General features: G+C 37.9%; 3 protein-coding genes across 4 annotated transcripts; 1 reads left to right on the top strand and 2 right to left on the bottom strand.

The window, feature by feature from the left end:
* The first annotated feature begins 3,835 nt into the window (after positions 1 to 3,835).
* Positions 3,836 to 8,753, top strand: gng3 (guanine nucleotide binding protein (G protein), gamma 3). Its single transcript, XM_023294741.3, has 3 exons — positions 3,836 to 4,021; positions 4,895 to 4,994; positions 7,071 to 8,753. The coding sequence occupies exons 2-3, from the start codon at positions 4,896 to 4,898 to the stop codon at positions 7,197 to 7,199; spliced, it is 228 nt and encodes a 75-aa protein (XP_023150509.1). The 5' UTR covers positions 3,836 to 4,021; position 4,895; the 3' UTR covers positions 7,200 to 8,753.
* A 61-nt stretch (positions 8,754 to 8,814) lies between these two features.
* On the bottom strand, positions 8,815 to 13,061 carry banf1 (BAF nuclear assembly factor 1). Of its 2 annotated transcripts, none has more exons than XM_023294739.3 (3): positions 12,931 to 13,061; positions 11,491 to 11,653; positions 8,815 to 10,823 (listed from the first exon to the last, which is right to left on the bottom strand). In XM_023294739.3, the coding sequence occupies exons 2-3, from the start codon at positions 11,614 to 11,616 to the stop codon at positions 10,677 to 10,679; spliced, it is 273 nt and encodes a 90-aa protein (XP_023150507.1). In that variant the 5' UTR covers positions 11,617 to 11,653; positions 12,931 to 13,061; the 3' UTR covers positions 8,815 to 10,676. The 2 variants fall into 2 exon arrangements, with proteins under 2 accessions (XP_023150507.1, XP_023150508.1); XM_023294740.3 differs by lacking the exon at positions 12,931 to 13,061 and adding an exon at positions 12,463 to 12,579.
* A 1,212-nt stretch (positions 13,062 to 14,273) lies between these two features.
* prdx5 (peroxiredoxin 5) lies at positions 14,274 to 18,116 on the bottom strand. Its single transcript, XM_023294742.3, has 6 exons — positions 17,842 to 18,116; positions 15,688 to 15,822; positions 15,467 to 15,598; positions 15,295 to 15,333; positions 15,149 to 15,213; positions 14,274 to 14,635 (listed from the first exon to the last, which is right to left on the bottom strand). The coding sequence occupies exons 1-6, from the start codon at positions 17,935 to 17,937 to the stop codon at positions 14,530 to 14,532; spliced, it is 573 nt and encodes a 190-aa protein (XP_023150510.1). The 5' UTR covers positions 17,938 to 18,116; the 3' UTR covers positions 14,274 to 14,529.
* Positions 18,117 to 18,607: the final 491 nt, after the last annotated feature.

Here is an 18,607-nt window from a genome sequence, read left to right as displayed (position 1 = left end):
CTGCTGCTTGGTATTCTTTATGTTAATTGTTGTGCATTCTGTTATTAAATGTTCTTTCACACTGGCTGCCATTCTGATTGGTGAATCCAAAAGTTTTGAACTGCAGAGCCACAAGTGTAGCAACAGTCAGTGAACTGTTCTTTTCTTTGGTTTGTAGTCTGTCAGCTAAGCACCTGACAAGGTTCTGTGCCAGGTGTTGTGGCATGGGGGTGGTGAGTTGGGAATATATATATATATATATATATATATATATATATATATATATATATATATATATATATATATATATATATATATATGTATATATATATATATATATACATATATATATATATACATATATATAGATAGATAGATATAGATATATATAGATATATAATCTATCTATCTATCTATATATCTATTCTCTACGAAATATGAAATCTGACATACTACTAACTCTCAAAGCAAAAACAACAGCAAAAAAAACAATCTATTCTGCGAAAAACAATTCAAATGAACAACACTAAATAGGGATCTCCTATCCCGTTTGTTATGTGAATCACTCAGCGGGATCGAGTGATTCACATAACAAACCGAACCAATCAGGTGATTCGAAGCAGTTGAGTGCTTCAAACGTCACTGAAGTGATTCAAACGTCACGAGTCACGTGACCAAACCACGCCTCGGCACAGTGGCTCGATACGTTTGCTTCATGAGCTACAGCGCATGTGTCGAAGCCTCGGGTATCAGAGGACCATCACTAGCTGTATCTTTGCATTCAATCGGTCTGAGACTCTTTTTTTTTTTTAATAGAACCAGCCAGAAAGAGAAGATTCTCCTGTCTGAGAACACTTTGACCTGATTTCTCCTAATAAAGTAGGCACATAACAAGTGAAGTGCAACATGAATAACTGTGACAACACCACACACCGCTTGTTTTAATTTCTTTTTTTTCCTGGTATTTTAAAAGGTGAAGTGTCTGTTGTGTTCCAAGGAGCTAGAGAAATATTGTCCAAAAAAGAAGCTGCCTGAATCCCAGCAATATGGAAAAATTGATATTTTTGAATAAAAAGAAATAAAATGTTGTCCCTACTTTTGTTTTACAGGTTGTCACTGGTACCACTCGCACAGTCACAAAACAAGTAGCAAAAGTACAATAAATTTTATTTATATAGCCATTATTACATTTAAAAGTATCTAAGCACTTTACAGAAAGTCAGAACCTGACATCAATCAAGCAGTCAAGCTACTGTCGTTGTTTCTCTGATGTCCGTGATGTTCAGGTGGAGAAGAAACGCCCGTTGACACTGACTTTCTTAATAAGAACTTTATTAAAAGAAAGAACAGTATCGTACAGACAGGAGCTGTCTGGAAGGATGTGGCCCAATGATCCTCCTCGAACAAAGACCAACGGTCAGTTTTTATACCTTCTAGCAACGTATAAAATTACAGCATCTGGTTTACAACCCCACTAAAGAGTGACAACTCCTCAGACAAGACTCCCCTTCTGTGCATTCCTAAGGGTCACAAATCAGCTATAGGTTAACAGTGGACCCCAAAGTCAACACAGCATAGGATTTCTGGAGCCTGAAAACACATCTTCAGTACTTACTACCATCTGTTAAAAGTTCACTCTATGGTCAACAACCACCAGAACCACCTGTTAGTTAAGAGTTCACTCTATGGTCAACAACCACCAGATCAGATACTTCACTACAAATATCAAATCTCTCCCCAGTTTGTTTCCATTTCCCCCTCTGTCCCTGCTATCAGGAAAAGCAGACACTATATTAAGTATATTACTTGTTTATTGGCATTATCATTTAAGCACAATTCAAAGCTTCACATAGCAAAGCTAGTATGTCATTATAGGCACTCTGCCTGATTTACTTGTATTTGTCCAGTTGATGGCGCAGTAGAGCAAATGAAGCACCATGAAGCTTCAAACCATGGGTGAACCAATTGGATGGAAAGCCTCAGTGCTTCATGAAGCTTCGTCTCGCCATCACTACAGAGATGCTACCAGATGTTCCGACCATAGATAACCATAGACTAGCTCCGCTAGCGCGCTGTCTTCTATATTATCTATGGTCTGACCAGTCACTGCTCTCTGGCTCCGCCCTCTGAGAATCTTGTCATTTGGCTCCACACTTGCTGATGACCACTTCCGGTCTCAGAAAATGAAAAAAAACTGACCTTTTTTCATTTCTGTCTCTTACTGATTTTATTTTTTTGTTATTCTAAATATAAAATGAAAATCAAAGCATTTTTAAAATTTCGTATATCCCTTTTTGATCCTGAAAAGGAAAAACGCCTTGTATTTCAATTTTATTTTTTGTATTTTAAAACGAAGATCAAATAACCACTCGTTTATTGTTTTTCAATACCGTTTCAGAATGGAATATCCAATTGCCAGATAAATACACAGACCATATATATATGTGTGTGTGTGTGTGTGTGTGTGTGTGTGTGTGTGTGTGTGTGTGTGTGTGTGTGTGTGTGTGTGTGTGTGTGTGTGTGTGTATATATATATATATATATATATATATATATATATATATATATATGTGTGTGTGTATATATATATATATATATATATATATATATATGTATATATATATATATATATATATATAGTTGCAATCCAACTTTTTTCAGCAATATACCAGCACTGGATAGCGCTAACAAAGAAAGCTTGTGAATTATTGTGAGTTCTATCCAGCTGCAAAATTACATGTTTAAATTTGATTAACAGACTTAAAAACTCCGTGTCGTATTTTTAGCAAACTTGTCTTATCCGAATCTAAATTGGTGTTAAAATTTTCACAATTGAAAAAAAAAAAAAAAAATCGGTGCCGATTAGAGTTTATGAATGTTGCGAGATTCAGACGATTACTTTAGTTACGTGTAATAAATATACAGTGCATGTGGATGGGGAAGTACGTAAGTTACGGCAAGAACGAAGGACAAATTAGTAAGAAACGCGAAAATGGACCTTCGCTACCAGAGACCATAAAACTACAAGATATGCCACCGCCAATAAACAGAAGTATGGAAACCGTCATTGCGCCATTAACGCCTAAGAGACATTAGCTTAGCAAAGATGGCGTCGGTCAATTTTCCAGACCTGGTTCTTGCTGGTTGTCGGCTGTCTACTCAACTCTCCGGCGATAAGATCCACTGTTGTGTATTATTTTTGTAACGCAGTCTTTATTGAACAGTTAAATATTGCACGGGGTTGTCGTTGATGTAAACAGCCTTACTATCAAGGCCGGGACGCTTTGGTCGTTGTGCTGGTGATTCTCTTTCCTCTATAGGGTCTTTGGTCTGAGAGCATCATGACAGCCTGATCATGGCATCATGACAATAACACGTCCACTGTGCCATTTTATTTTTCCTTATCAGGCTAATAAGCACAAAAGCAGACGTGCCTTTCATTTGTAGCACATTCTAGCTTAAATATCAGCCGAAATCTCCCAGTTTATAGTGTGATGTAAACCACTAAACCAGACTGCAGCAGTCCCCATAGCAACAGAAGAGAGGGTGGGCATCACAAAAGGCACAAAGACACATCATGATTCGGGCCAATGGAGTTCATTTCCCAAGCTGTAAATCACCTATTAGCACTGAAAATCAAACATACACACCACATATACCATCTAGTTCCATGTCAGAGATTGAAACTTGAGAGATTTCAGTTTGCCCCTATTTCCTCAGCACAGATTTGGTACAATCCACCCACATAAGAAAACCTTCACCAGTGGTCTCCCCCCTCCCTCCGTCTGGCAGGTACCACTCAGTGCTGAGGGGGGGGATCCTATCCATCCACCACAAATCTAGTGCTCATTGTGGCAGAATTGCAGTGCACTGGACTGTACAGAGCAGGGTACCATCCAGGCTGTTGTCTGTGAGGGGTGGGGTCCGGCTACACTGACACCACCAAACATAAGCTCACAGAGGGACACAGAGCGGAAAAAAAAGACAGAAAAAAAAGAGAGAAGAGGGGGGAAGATTGCACCTGAAGAGGAATATAATACGGGTAAGGAGAAAAGGGGGTGGATGGAGGGAGAAGAAAAAAGACAATGGGGAAAGGTCCAGAATGGTTCAAATAGATTTGCTCCTTTGCTGCTCGGCTTCTTTTTTTCCCCTGTTGACAATCCATCTGTCTTCATCTCTTTTCCATCTGACACATTTTTTCAGTCATATGCATGTTTAGTCATTTCATAAAGCTCTGAATGGCTGCAGTGGTTAGTGGTAATTCTGCTTTTTATATTTCTGTGGTTTTTTCTTGCTCATAGTGGGAGAATCTGTGGGCCATGGTGGATAAATCTGACCAGTTGGCCCAGTTTGTGTGTTTTCTTTTGCATTTTGACAAACCTACAGGCGTTTGTCCCCATATAAGATGACATAATGTAGCAGCTATGCTGAATCTGTGACAAAATATTGACTGGTTTTTATGCTTTATGCTTGCTTTGCAGCTGAAGCTATCTACATTTATGAATAAGCAATATAAACCTACAAATGTTCATCATAGCTCTTGGCATGTATTATATAGTAAAGCTATATGATGTATTTGTCTGAGCACTCGCATTTCACATGTGGTTCATTTGATCAGCCCCCTAGAATGGTGTTATAAGAGCTAATTTTGCTATCAATAGGCCCGAGGGAGTAAATCTGAACAAAACATTACAATCATAACTCATTGCAACCTTTTATAAATATTAGTGCATTTCTGTGTTTTTACGAATACATCTAGCCAAAATGAAGGATTGCATTTCTCAGGCAAAACACACTGGATTGATTATTCCTGGGGAAGCCGGGCTATAAGGAACATAATTTACACAAAAAACTAATGCTGAAAATGTACAGAATGTGTTTCTATCTAATTCAGTGTTGCTGTGTTTGTGGTTAGGATGAAAGGAGACACCCCAGTGAACAGCACCATGAGTGTCGGCCAGGCCAGGAAGCTGGTGGAGCAACTGAAGATCGAGGCTAGTTTCTGCAGGATAAAGGTAAGACAAGGCGACACAGATATGAATCAATACTCACGTGGCATAAAGGTGACTGAATACAGCACAAAACTCAATTTTTAATCATAAGCCTGGCTGCCTGTGAAATAAATCTTAGGTTTTATGTTCCAGTAAGTCAAGTACATTGATAACTGTGCTGCACAAACTAAAAGTGGCTTCAGTTTAAAAAAGATAACTTATGTCCCACCTGTTCCTCTTTTTTATGTACAAAGGCTCAAATCAAAGTTGAAATGACAGCAGTGAAGAGTTTTGACAAACTTTCATCATCCACATTTGGACTTGTGTTTGCAGACATTATTAAAAGGCAGTGGTGACCTTCTCAGATGTGCTTCAAGTCAATGCTTCCCACTGGAGAGTTTCCAAATGGTGTTGGCTTCTGTGATGTTCCTAATGGCGGTGAAGACACCCAGCAGAGCCACCTTGCCTCTTTAAAAAGGATAGCATAAAAAATAAGTAGGGAACAAACTTACATGTCATGTTTAAGAAGCAACTGTCACCTACTGAAAAACACTGACAGATTTCTTACAGAGGTTCAACTCTGAGAAAGAAAGAAGCCTCCAAGACCCTAATCTGACTGTTGAACCAGACTTTTAAAACTAATTGACCATCAGTAAAATGAAAACATGCAACATGTAGCCACATTTAGACATTTAGTCATTTAATGTAAAGATTTAAATTATTTTTGGACAGAAATCTGTAATTCAAAATTTGAAGTATTTAAGATCTAAAGGATTTCATTTCTATACCATTTTTCAAGTATTTGCACATCTTGCGCATAAAATCACATTTAATAGAGCAATAAACTGTTTAAAGTGTACCAGTCCAACATTGACGTATTGAATCCCATAATTTCCACTATTTTTTTTTATTCTGAAACATTTCATTGTCAGTTTTTGTGCTCATTGCTCCTGTTTCCTGTTGTACTGTGATACATTTGTAACTGCAGACATGTGGTTTACTCTTCGAACGGATCAATAAGTTTCATTCTGTCTGTATTATTTATAGAAGTGTGTCCTTTCAGACACATCCAAAATTCTGCTTTTTTACAGGTATAGTGAAGCAAATTTAGATACAGCTGAAGTTTATCTTATTTTAGATTTTATGTGTATCTGTTAGTTTAAGCTAACGTGCCCATTTTAATTTCGATTGTATCCTAATTTTTAAGCTTTCTTGAGGGAAAATTGAGCAAAATGGTCGATATCTTCAAATTTAACCTACCTGCTGAGGGCTATTAGATGGAGTCTTACATTATTGTGAAAATTTATGATGGCTACGCACTACATAGAATGACATGGAGGAAACTGAGACCAAAACAAAGGAATTAGTGCATTTTCTGAAACCAGTTGAAACCAAAACATGATGAGATATTTATTAAGAGCAAAAAAAAAACTCATAGTCATCATTACTAAAGCTGTAAGACACTAGTGGTCTTCATAAGGGTCACGCATAGAGTTTAACTGTAAGACCCAGAATTTTCTACAGTACATCCAACAAGTGAGAAAATAGATGAAAACCCAAATAAAACAGAAGGACAGAAACAAAATATACTAACCTCCACTGTTAAATAATATCATGGTCTAATATATCCTCATCCATATATATCTATACACCACTTAATCCTCATTAGAGTGATGGTAGGGGACACCCTGGACAGGTCGCCAGTCTATCACAGGGATTACATATACAGATAAACAATCACACTCACACTGACGGACAATTTAGAAACACCGATTAACCTCAGCATGTTTTTGGTGAGAACATGCAAGCTTCACACAGAAAGATCCCAGGTCTAAGCCGGGACATGAACCAGAGATTAGTAACAGTGCTAACCACCGATCCACGATGCAGCCCCTAATATATCCTCAGTATAAGTTTAAAATATGATAAGGGTTTCCAGTACCTGAAAAGGTTAATATTATCCTTGGTTATAGTCCCCACATTCAGCACAACTTCAGACCAGCTAGATTAAATGCTATCTGTGGAACATGATGATCGTTGAAAGTGTTACCAGATTCCCTGTTCATGAACTGCCCTAAATCAGCTCATCTCCACCTCCAGGTGTCAAAGGCAGCGGCCGACCTGATGGCGTACTGCGACGCACACGCCTGTGACGACCCCCTGATCACCCCCGTGCCCACCTCAGAGAACCCCTTCAGGGAGAAGAAATTCTTCTGCGCTCTGCTTTGAAACAAATCAGGGATTGTTGTGATTTAAAAGTACAACTGTACAGTATGTACATGTATGTACAGTGTGTACATGTACTTCCGATCTAAATAAGACATTAATGTACTATAGTAACCTTGCATAAAAGCTGCCGATGTACAGTACATAGTCAACAACAAAATGTCTTGAACTAAATTCTGAAACATCTGTCTCAATGTTAGAGGGGAAGAATTATTTGTGACAAAATTTAAACATTTAATGGATAAAGAGTCAGAAATATCACAATCAAGTTCCTAAACAGCAAGGGAAAAAATACAGCTTTCATTTGACTGAAAACATACATCTCATGCTCTAATCTATTACAGGTAACTGCCAAAAACAGGTCACCACACTGATCATCAAGTGTCTTAATAAGGTGTTACTCCAACAGTCACAGGAACAAATTCATGTGGATTCTGCAGCATTTGACACTTAACACTGGGATTCTTAATTCCCACATTAGGTCTATGGATTATGGTGGTGCTACATGTCTCAGATACTGCTCCGATAGATTCTCCCATACATCTGAGATCTGCTAACTGAAAAGAAAGCAAACCTAATCTAGGTAATGAATTATTACATTTCCCATAATTGACACTGTTTCAGTTTGGTGACTATTTGTAGATCCAGAACAAAAAAAATGCTCCACTTAAAAGTAGAAGTCTTCACTCTGAATGTTTTGTCCTTTTCCCGATTGCCCTTTAGAGCAGCATCCCATCTACTGTCAAATGCATTTGTATTCTTTATTCGCTGGTGTTCCCTCTGTTTGGGCAGTTACTTGTATCTACCAAGGAAGATTTATGTGGATTATAAACATACTATTAATTTCTTTTGAGGCTTTATTATTAAGACTTCTTGCTCATTTCTATACTGTTGCTGTAGTGTGGATGTGGAAGTGTGTGTGTATGCACAGGTGCTACTGTGAAACTTAAGCAACAACTCTAAGCATCTGATCACTGTCAATCCAGATTTTATAGTTCAATAGCACAGACGCCCCAAAAAAACACATTCCAGGGGTTAAGGACATTGAACATACTGTATGATCTAAGCCATTGAAGCAAAATCAGCTAATCGGTTATCATGAGTCTGTTACATGAACAATTTTCTATTTCTTTAGGGCAAAAAAATGAATACAGCAGTTATAATGTACTTTTAAGGACAGGTGTATATCGTCATTTTAACTGATCACATCTGAGAGGTTCTCCAGAGCAGAGGGGTCCTGCAATGGTTTCCAGAGAAAGCAAAGATCAGCCTCATGTCTCCAACAAATGGCTGAATTTCCATTTTTAATAAAAAGTTTCACTTTCTCCACAGTTTCTACAACTACAGTGCGGGCTCATGTTTAGTTCTGTTACAAGTCACATCCAAACAACAAAACTTCTTCTGGCATCTCTGACATGGTTAAACTTTGAAGGAACCCCTGCTCTGGACCATTTCAAAAACACATTTTCAGTATCATGCAAATATCAAATTTGGAGCTTTGGCGGAAAAAGTAACCATGGAATATAAAGGATTGAAATAAAACCTCCTGTCATTGAAGGTTTTCTGTCTCTTGTGATTTTATCTGATTAAAAATGGAACGTGTAAAAAGACGCATATGTCCAAATCTGATACCTGCCTTTTATTGTTGTATAATAAAAAGCAATACAAAAGCTGAAAGGTTTTTACAGTCACATTGGTCAGTGTTTAAACAAGGAGCTGCTACACAACAGTTATATCCTTATACAGTTGGTCACTGGTGGGTGTAAGCGTCAATCAATACAAAGGGAAGATTAAGTGATACAGTCTGGACTACTGCAGATTTTATTAGACTATATTAAATGTTTAAACTTGCATGCATTAAGGCATCCCGTGTTTAGAAGCACAGTCAAAGACAACATCAAGCTCGGCTATGAATATCTGACCTTCAGTCAGGCTTACTGTAATACAAATTAAACACAGTGTAGGTGGGATTTCACCTTCATTTGAAGCCACTGGAACCAATAAAAGACATTTTATTTAATATTAAGTCAGGAAATAGATTACATAGTTTTCCTTTGCAGATACATAAACTTTTGCTGAAGCTTTGAATCCATTCTGTCATGTAAGTAAATCTTAGCCAGTTACTTAGAATAAAAAAACATGGCGCAGATTGATGCATCATGAGAACTGGTTTGAACAGAACTGATGTTTTCCTGACATTGTGGTGGCCGTTTAAAAACACCAACCAGTCGCAACATATTTTAGTACCTACTGCACCTTAATTGCCCAGCCCTTCAGGCATGCACTGAATGTTTTGTTTACCACAAACAAATTTAGCTCCAACCCTGAACTAATCTAGTAAGTTAAACTCGTTCATCAGCAACAGAGTGACACGTCCTTTGACAGTATTTGAGTTTGTTGCATTGGCATCTTTATTTATATAAATTTTCATCTTCAGGTCCAAACAAGCTTAAGAGCAGACCAGATGTAATGTGTGGCCACACTGCTTCATTTGCAGGATCAAAAGTTAAACAATTTAAACACATATATATATTTAAACAATCTGAGTATGCAAAGACCAGCGTCAAATCTGTTTTTGAGGTTCTGTTTTCATGTTTCACATTAATCAGCCACATCCTCTCCAAGACACTTCAAATGGACCATCCACGTCCTCAAAAAAATGATTTAAACATTGTTGGTGGACATACAGTACGTAATACAAAACTGTGATATGATGTACTATTTTAAAAACACAGCTTACATCATTTACCCTCTAATGGCATTAAAAACAGGCAAACAGGGAAAGCAGCCCAAGAGTTGAGGGTGAATATTAGTGTGAATCGTTCCAGAAAATTGTCACATTACACAGAGAAAAGTGTGTGGAACTAAATAAATCACAATATTTTCTGAAGATTAAAGGTTTTACACACCAAAACCAAACCAAAACAAACCAGCATTATTGAGCTTAAAATACAAGTTTCAGTATATTACCAACAACGCATGAACCAGATATCTAAAATTCAACCTTAATATTCAAACAACTTTCGGCAATATGAGGATCATGAATATGAGCAGACTCTTCTCAACACAAGACAGTTTCAATTTAAAGTTCCTTTATAGACTTCTTACAGACATTTGGACTTATCAAACACAGGCGTAATACCATTAATAAGGCTGTGTTACATTTAGGTACTGGCAAAATGTTTGGTAAAATGGCTATTGACAGTGAGTAGAGATTGCAGACTAATAGAAATATCACATCCTGTTATTATCTACGATATAATTTACTAATTTAAGGTCTAATTAATGAAAGAGAGAATTAGTGACTATTAATGTAGTCCAAACTTATTTGTTGAACATCATGAAAACAGCATGTGTCAAGAAACCTCACTAGCGTGTACAGTGTCAGTTCATACATGTGTTGTAGCTGAATTGAATCACGACCACTGAAGAGGTTATGTACAGTTTGGACTTCAGAAGTAGAAAACAATCGCTGAATCTTTATAGGAAGGCATCACACCATTCCTTAAGACAGCCATAGCAGTCACCTTGTTGTTTGGCATTTGCCCCAGAAACATCCTTCAGCCAGTCTCGGAAAAGCTCCTCGTCTTTTTTTAGGACTAGAAACTGCCCAAGAACAACATATGCCTGTGGAAGTAGAGATGAACACAATAAAAAATAATAATAATTGGAGCAGGGTGTGCAAGCATTACACAGTTTCCCACATCAATGGCCCTGTTGTCAAGAAGCTTAAGTTTTAATTAGAACTTGAAAAACCGCAAGGATGAGTATTCTGTTACAGTTTGACTGCAATGATTGCATGAATAGATGATTGGTAAACGGAAGCAGGATGATATATTGATAATAGATCTTAAGCAAGGAAAATTGAGAGTTTGTTTCCCCTCCATATTACAGAATTCAATCTATGCTTTACTGCTTTCCATAGCATAAACGATCCTTGCTGTTAAATGACATTTCACCAACTCATTAAAAAGAATGACAGCTAACCTGTTAATCAAGTTATGCGCATTCCAAATTTAAGCTGACAGCATATACAACACTATAATTAAAGTGTTGATTCAATGTTGCACGCACTGCTGCACTGTCTTTTACTCTTGATTGAATTTTACAAATTAGCAAAAAGCTGAATTTTCACACTGCTTTAATATAAATGTAAAATATAATATTCAATAATTACTTAAGTGCTAGCTAAAGTGCCACTGTTTATAACCTAATAAAATTATTGTGAGAATAACGTATATTTAGAGAGGAGATAATTCATGTATGTTTATAGAAAAAGGATCAAACAGGTCACCTTGTCAAAACCCTTGTCTGCCAGTCTCTTGCCAAGGACGTCTCCGATGCCTGCAAGAGCCATCACAGGCTTCTCACCCATGGGCTCGGCCACAAAGTCTCTATGTTTTTGCGATGTTGAAGACATGGCCTCTGTAGACTGTCACAGAACACCAAGTGCTGAGCTGTAAGACAAAGACCACAGTGGAAATTAATGCAGAGTAAAACTAATGTCCTGTAGCAGCTCCTTTACACACGATAATTTGTCATGATATTTTAATTAAATTTTTGGCAGAAAACTCTTTATGTCAATGAAAGACAAAAGTCTACAACTAGGGCTGAACGACATGGGGAAAATATATAACTGCAACTTTTATTTTCATTAAATACATAATTTAAGTACTAGACAGATGCCATTGTGACTGTTACACAAAGAAGATGGCAAAAAATTTTCACAACCATTGATCCAACAGTTTAAACTCTGGGAAAGACCAAATGCATCATGTACATCCTAAACTGCAGTCTTTGCGATTTGCTAACTGCATTGTTTCAAGTTCAGTCCTATGGACACCCCAAAGTCATCAGTAAACACTTGACATTGCTCATCTGTAACGTGTGAAACTATCGTCATTTTAGCTACAGTCTGATGGTAACACATATGGAGAAAAACACATACTACCTGTTACTTTACTTCACTGTGAGGTTGTAACTTCGTTGTATATAAGACGGTGTCAGCTAAATTGTGATGCAATGGGCTACAAACAACATTAATAAAATATCTAAATGTTTAATAAGCACCGGTAGCTAGAAGTAGTAGGTTATTTCATTTTTTACTGTTAACGTAACAATAGCTCGCTTTCACAGAAAATGAAAACGAAAGTGTTTCACCGATATCGTCAATAACGAATAGATTATTAATTTAAGGTTACATTTAAGAAAGGTATGGGATGTTAAAGATAACAGAACACGAAAATAAACAATGCAAACTACAGACCAGTATCCGAGCAGTAAACACACCACGCAGGAGACGACGCTGAAATACTGAAGCTAACACTTAGCAACACAATACACTCCCACCGTTGAATTGCGCGCGCAACACATTTGAAAGCTAACAGCTTTAGCACAAGAAGCTAAAATCCACCAGCTTCAGAATACATCGCTTCGTATTTCCCTGAATGGTCACTGACTCATAGCAGAAGGTGTTCGCTATTTTCAAACACTGCGTGGTCACTGGATAGCCCCCGCTGGGCAACAGTGTGTGGAGTTAGCGACGTAAAGACAGGGCACAGCAGCTAAGAATTTAGGCGCCTTCTGATTAGCCCAACTTAACGCTAAAATAGTTCCAACGTTGCGAAGTTAGTTATTCTTTTATTTATTTTCTCTGAACACATAGCGCTATTTTTCTTACTACCTCATACTTTGACATATTACAGCCACATGTGAAGACCGGGTATAAACTTACCTTATAATGTCCTGTTCAGACTGAATGGTATGTTAGTTAGCTGCAGGGCGGTGCGGTTTCTGTTTCTAGCCAAGCACCGGCGACCACAATGCAACGCGCCAGCTTCCTTTGCGTCATGACGTCATTGTCTTCTTCTCCCGCTCCAATCAGAGACTCGCAGCATCACTGGACCCGCCCACTGGAAACTTTTGCCTCAAACACTTTGCTGCATTATGGCGAATTTTTAGTATCAAATGTTTATTTTTCTGCATTAGTTTATGGTTGAAATGACTTTATTTATGGAGAGGTAAACTAAAACGTCCAGGCACCAAGAAACTGTTTAAAACACAATTGAATATAATGAAGTAAGGCTCTAAGACTTTCTTTATTGCTTTTTTGATATTTATTATTCTCATAAAATATTTTCATTAATTATTATCTCTACCAAGCCAATACACATTAAGATCTGATTTATTCTTCTCTCCTGTTTTGTGTCTGCTGGGGAAGGAACCTCTTTAAATGTGCATGTGGCACTTTTTCTTTTCAATAAGATATTATTTAATTCCAATTACTTAGCAATTATGACTATTGAGGGGCACGTATACCTGCATTCACCCTACAAATGTTCTCGATGAATTTAAAAGAACTCTGACAGCTTCTTGCCCACATTGTCTATTTTAGAAAGCTCACAAATGACATGACAGGCTGATGCCATACCTTGATTTGGCATAGATGTGAAAATTTGCATCTGTAATACTTTTCAGTCACACTCTTCATATGCATCTCCTTAAATGTGTATCGCTTTAATCTAAATTATCAAATTATTAAAATATGGCACCAGGCACTTTCATCTTTATTATTACTCTTGAGGGATATCTAATTAATGCACAACAAATGCGATATACTAGGACTGCATGACATTGGAAAACACAACATTGAGTAACTATATGGTTTAAAAAAAACTTTTTAGTGACTTTGTGAGCTTTGCGTTGCTGATGTAATTGATCAAACCAATTAGTTGTGTTGCATTGTGTCATGGCAAAAGTTACAAGACACTGCTGACAGATGACCTGTTTCCATTTCTTTTTACAACCAAATCCTTTTTCAGTTTCTCTTGTTCCTCTCATTTTGCAGAGCACATGTGGAGCCTGCATGTCAAAAACCTCTACGTTCTATCAGTACCATGTTGTCCTATCACTATGTTCTGTCAAAAAGACTCCTCTTATGGATTACTTTGTGAGTTTTCTTTTTTGCATCAAGTTTGTAATGTGATGTGTTTTTGTTATGTTACATTCCATACTCAGCATTAATGCTAAAACTACATACTGTGCAGCCCTATGAAATACATAAACAGGAAACAGTGATTATTGCTTTCAGGGGGAAGTTTATTTACTCATATGGAACAGTATACACAGATGCATAGTCCTTAGGATTGCCATTCATGTCATAGTTGTGCGCATTAATTAACCTTCAAGCTCCGATGCTAGCATCCGCATGACATTTGCATCCATCTTTGAGGAAAGGAGCAAGGTTTAACGGGTAATACTGGGTATTTTAAGTGCAACTCTCACAGTAACTTAGGGTGTGTAATTTGGTTTAATAAACTTTGAATGAATAAGCCTACAGCTCGGACAGAATGTTGGAAGCCAGGCTGCAGGTCAGCCCTGTGCCATCAGGCTCCACATTGATCTTCTTCACAACTCCATCCTCAACCAGCATGGAATATCTAAAACACAAGATGTAGGAAACACTCGAGTCAGAATCTCATTTAATTCACAACAAAAGAACTAAAATAACAAATTTACACACAAGACAAACTGTATCTTTAACTTAACTATTCTGTATCTTATATTGGACATAAAAATACAGAAAAAGATCAAATCATAGGTAGAAATGAGTGGAAACAGGTTTATTCAACAAACATTAATGTTATCAGTGAATTTCCACCATGAAGTGTCAAAATGAGCTTCATATCGGAAACCACTCTTTTGTTTGGAGAGACTGTTGACAGAAGAACTGTACATGTAATGAAAAATCACTTAGGTCCAACTGCATTTGTGCGGCCACAATATAGTATATTGCCTAAATTTACACTCATAAATTACTGTGCACTGTATATTGACTCAGAGATTATTTCAGACACAGTGCAAACTGGATTCAATTGTAAAGGAGTTAAAAAATAACAACTCGTGCTATCAATCTATTATTGCAAAACTGAAACAGGCAGAACAATAGTTACCTCTTGGATCGCTTGTTCCCAAGTACCTGCACAATCTGTTCACTCTCAAGAAGCAGGTCCACTGCCTAACAAACAGAGAGAAGGTATAATAAGTACGCACAGTCTACAAACTTGAAGCAGAACTGGCATTTACCAGATATTTTTACCTTTGTAAATGCTCCAGTAGGATCAGCCAGCATGCGAACCTGCAGAGTAGTAGCAAAATGAATATTCTTAAAACCTGAAATATCACTGTGCATTTCAAATACCTTTCAGCATGTCTGCTATGTCAGCAACCTCTCTGCTTTTAAACAAGACTGCCGTCATGCATGTCCATACCTTGTCACCTGCTCCATGCTCCTTTCCCCACGCAGCCATGACAAATGCATCATTGACAGAAATGCATGCGACCTCTTGTACACCTTTACTCCTCAAGTCCCCAGCCTGCTGCACGAATCCAGGAAGGTGAGTCTGAGAGCAACAATGGGAATGTTAGACTAACTGTTGTAAAGGTAACTGTGCACAAGACATCTTATGCAGTGTTGCCGGTGTTGACTCACTTTGGAACAGCCAGGGGTAAAAGCTCCAGGTACAGCGAAGAGGACTCCCCTCTTCCCCTTAAAGAGCTGATCCATCGAGACCTTATTTCCAGGCTCCCCCTCCTGGACCTCCACTGCAGGAAGATGTTCACCAACCTGAAAGTAATTGAGATGACAATAAAAGGTAAAAAAGTTGACTTACTTTTTCAATTTACCACAGTGGATGGATGGATGCTTTATTAATCCCAACTGAAATTCAAGATACTGAAACATTTCTGTCCCTGCAGGCCACTGAAAACACAGTTTACTCCTTGGGTCAAAATGTCAGTGAACCAACCCAGCAAATAAAGTACCTGCAGTTTGCACAGCATTGGCTAGTCAATATTTAATGAAGACTTTTGGGATTTTAAAATGCTGCCAACTCTGTATGTACACTGCAGCGCTGCTATTGTGGACACCAACTGAATGACATTCTCCTCAGACAGTGTTATGTATTGTATGCAGCATTGTTGCTGAGCTAAGCAGAATAGGCGCTCATGCATGTCAATGAAAAGAAAATAATGACAATCTGCACAAAACCAGGGGTTGACTGATAATCAACTTTGCCGATTATGGGATCTAATAATGAGCATTGACCGATTTCCAATAAATAAATATTAAAAAGTTCTACTTTGGCTCTGATGCAGCCTCCTCTCTTTGTCTGTAGTCAACAGTCTATAGTCTCAGGTGACGTCTCATCCTCAGCACTACCTGAATGGTCACACGTTTAGTAACAGCTTGCTATCAGCACTGGAGAATAAATGTAGTTCTCTTTTATTTAAATACACATAAAACATAAAATGTAAAAAAAAAAAAAAAAAAGTTTGTGTTGGAGTTTGTGTTTTTCTAAATTTTGACAATGATATTATCTTGCAAATATTGGTTATTGGTCTCCTTGATAATGAATAATTGATATTGATCAATCAATCAATTATTCAGTTACATCTTATTTGTATAGTACTTTTCATACAAATGAAATGTAGCACGTGTTTCACACACAGGAGACATATTAAGACAATCAGTACATTAAGAACAATATCCCATCTATCTGAACATTATCTTATAACTGAAGGATTTAATATAACCGGAACTGAGGAACTGAGCTAATGCTACCATAAATAAATGTCATAAGGAAACGCCAGAGGCAGGATCAGTCAAAATGCATGAAGCAAATCAGACATTAAGAAAAAAAAAGGAGTGAAGCAATGAAAGATAGTTAAAATAGACAAAAATGTATAATTACAAGGAGAAATCGGCCTTGTAAAAACCAGAACAGCCGACCACTATGCAAAGCATGTAAAAATATTTTTAAAACAACCTTCAAATAGAGGGATACAGTGATGATAAAAATCAAAAAGTTATATTTATCAACATTAGGTGACTTATTATTGATAGAGTGGATTATCTTTGCATAGCTGAAATTTTTTAGTTTGAAGTGCGTATTTCTGCTGGTGGCCATTAGGGGGAGACAAACCATCACACATACATCTAAGTAAAATGGCCGAGGAGCTAAATTTAAAACAGACGCTGAAAGACTAAATAAAGTCGCACATTTATTCCACATCTAGTGTTGAGAATTCTTCTCGCTAACAGGCGCTAATACGCATCCAGTGCACTTTAATAATGCTACAGTCTTTAAGATGTTTAGATGAGCTGGTATTTGCAGCGTTACGCAGGTCAGGTGTGAAGTAGAGACGCTATCAGAAAGCTCAGAGTTAACTTGAGGAATAAAGTTACGCTTCCCCAGACTGACACATATGCTAGCGCTAACTTATATTCATCAAAGAATTCAAAGGAGACTCACGAACGACTGTTGTTAACCGTACGAGCTTTAAAAGTGTATTTTCGGGGGCTACAGCCAGTTAACTAGCTGAGTTTTATTTGGACAGTGTCTCTACCGAGCGGACAGGTGTGGATGAAGGTGAAGCAGCGACGGTGATTAAATCTATCACCTCTAATGCCGCTGTCATGGCGACCAGCTTCACAGACACCGTTAGCATAGTCAGCTACACACAACAGGACGTAGCCGTTCATCTTAAGTACTAGAAATCAAAATACTACGACACTCGCTTCTTTGCTGGATGCATGTAGGACGTACAGTGTAGCTAACGTTGGCTAAACGCACCGCAGGCTCACCTGAATCGGCATTTTGACGATGCTAGAAGTGTGCAGCAGCCGGACTCTGTGGACGACACGGTAGCTGTGGAGGAGAGAGCCCGTGATGGAGAGCATGCTGCTCAGCTAGCTAGCTGGCGCTTAAATAATGTCTTTACGGTAGGTCGGTCTGTGGGATGTGACGGTCCGACACACCTCGAACTCACTTTACGTTACTGTCCCTTTAACTACAGCGGTGTCCCACATTGAGTTTGGCTGTCGGGACTTAACGAAGCTCCGGAGTCGGGCCAGCTAAACCTGCATTTACTGCGCCATCTGCTAGCAGGAAGCCATATGTTCGATGTAGTATTTGTTAAACTGATTCATGGGTGTGTGGACAGAAGCTAAACCGTTATTTGGAAGGTGGATTTATGGCAGCTCTGATAAAGAAAATAAACGCAACGGTGCTTCTGTTTAAAGTATGGGAAACATACATTACAGTTCTAAAGTTTGGGGTCACTTAGAAATGTCTTTATTTTTGTAAGAAAAGCATTTTTTTCCAATGAAGACAACACTGAATTAATCAGAAATTTAGTCTAGACTTTGTTAATGTGGTAATGACTATTCTAGCTGGAAACTGCTGATTTTTAATGGAATATCTACATAGGGGTACAGAGGCCCATTTCCAGCAACTATCACTCCTGTGTTCTAATGCTGCGTTGGCTAATCGTGTTGAAAGGCTAATTGATGATTAGAAAACCCTTGTGCAATTATGGTAGCACATAAAACTGAATGAAATCATAACTGA

The sequence above is a fragment of the Amphiprion ocellaris genome, chromosome 14, assembly GCF_022539595.1.
Source record: "Amphiprion ocellaris isolate individual 3 ecotype Okinawa chromosome 14, ASM2253959v1, whole genome shotgun sequence".
Lineage (NCBI taxonomy): Eukaryota > Metazoa > Chordata > Actinopteri > Pomacentridae > Amphiprion > Amphiprion ocellaris.
Note: the sequence above shows the minus strand (reverse complement) of the source record. Positions and strands in the feature narration are given on the sequence as shown.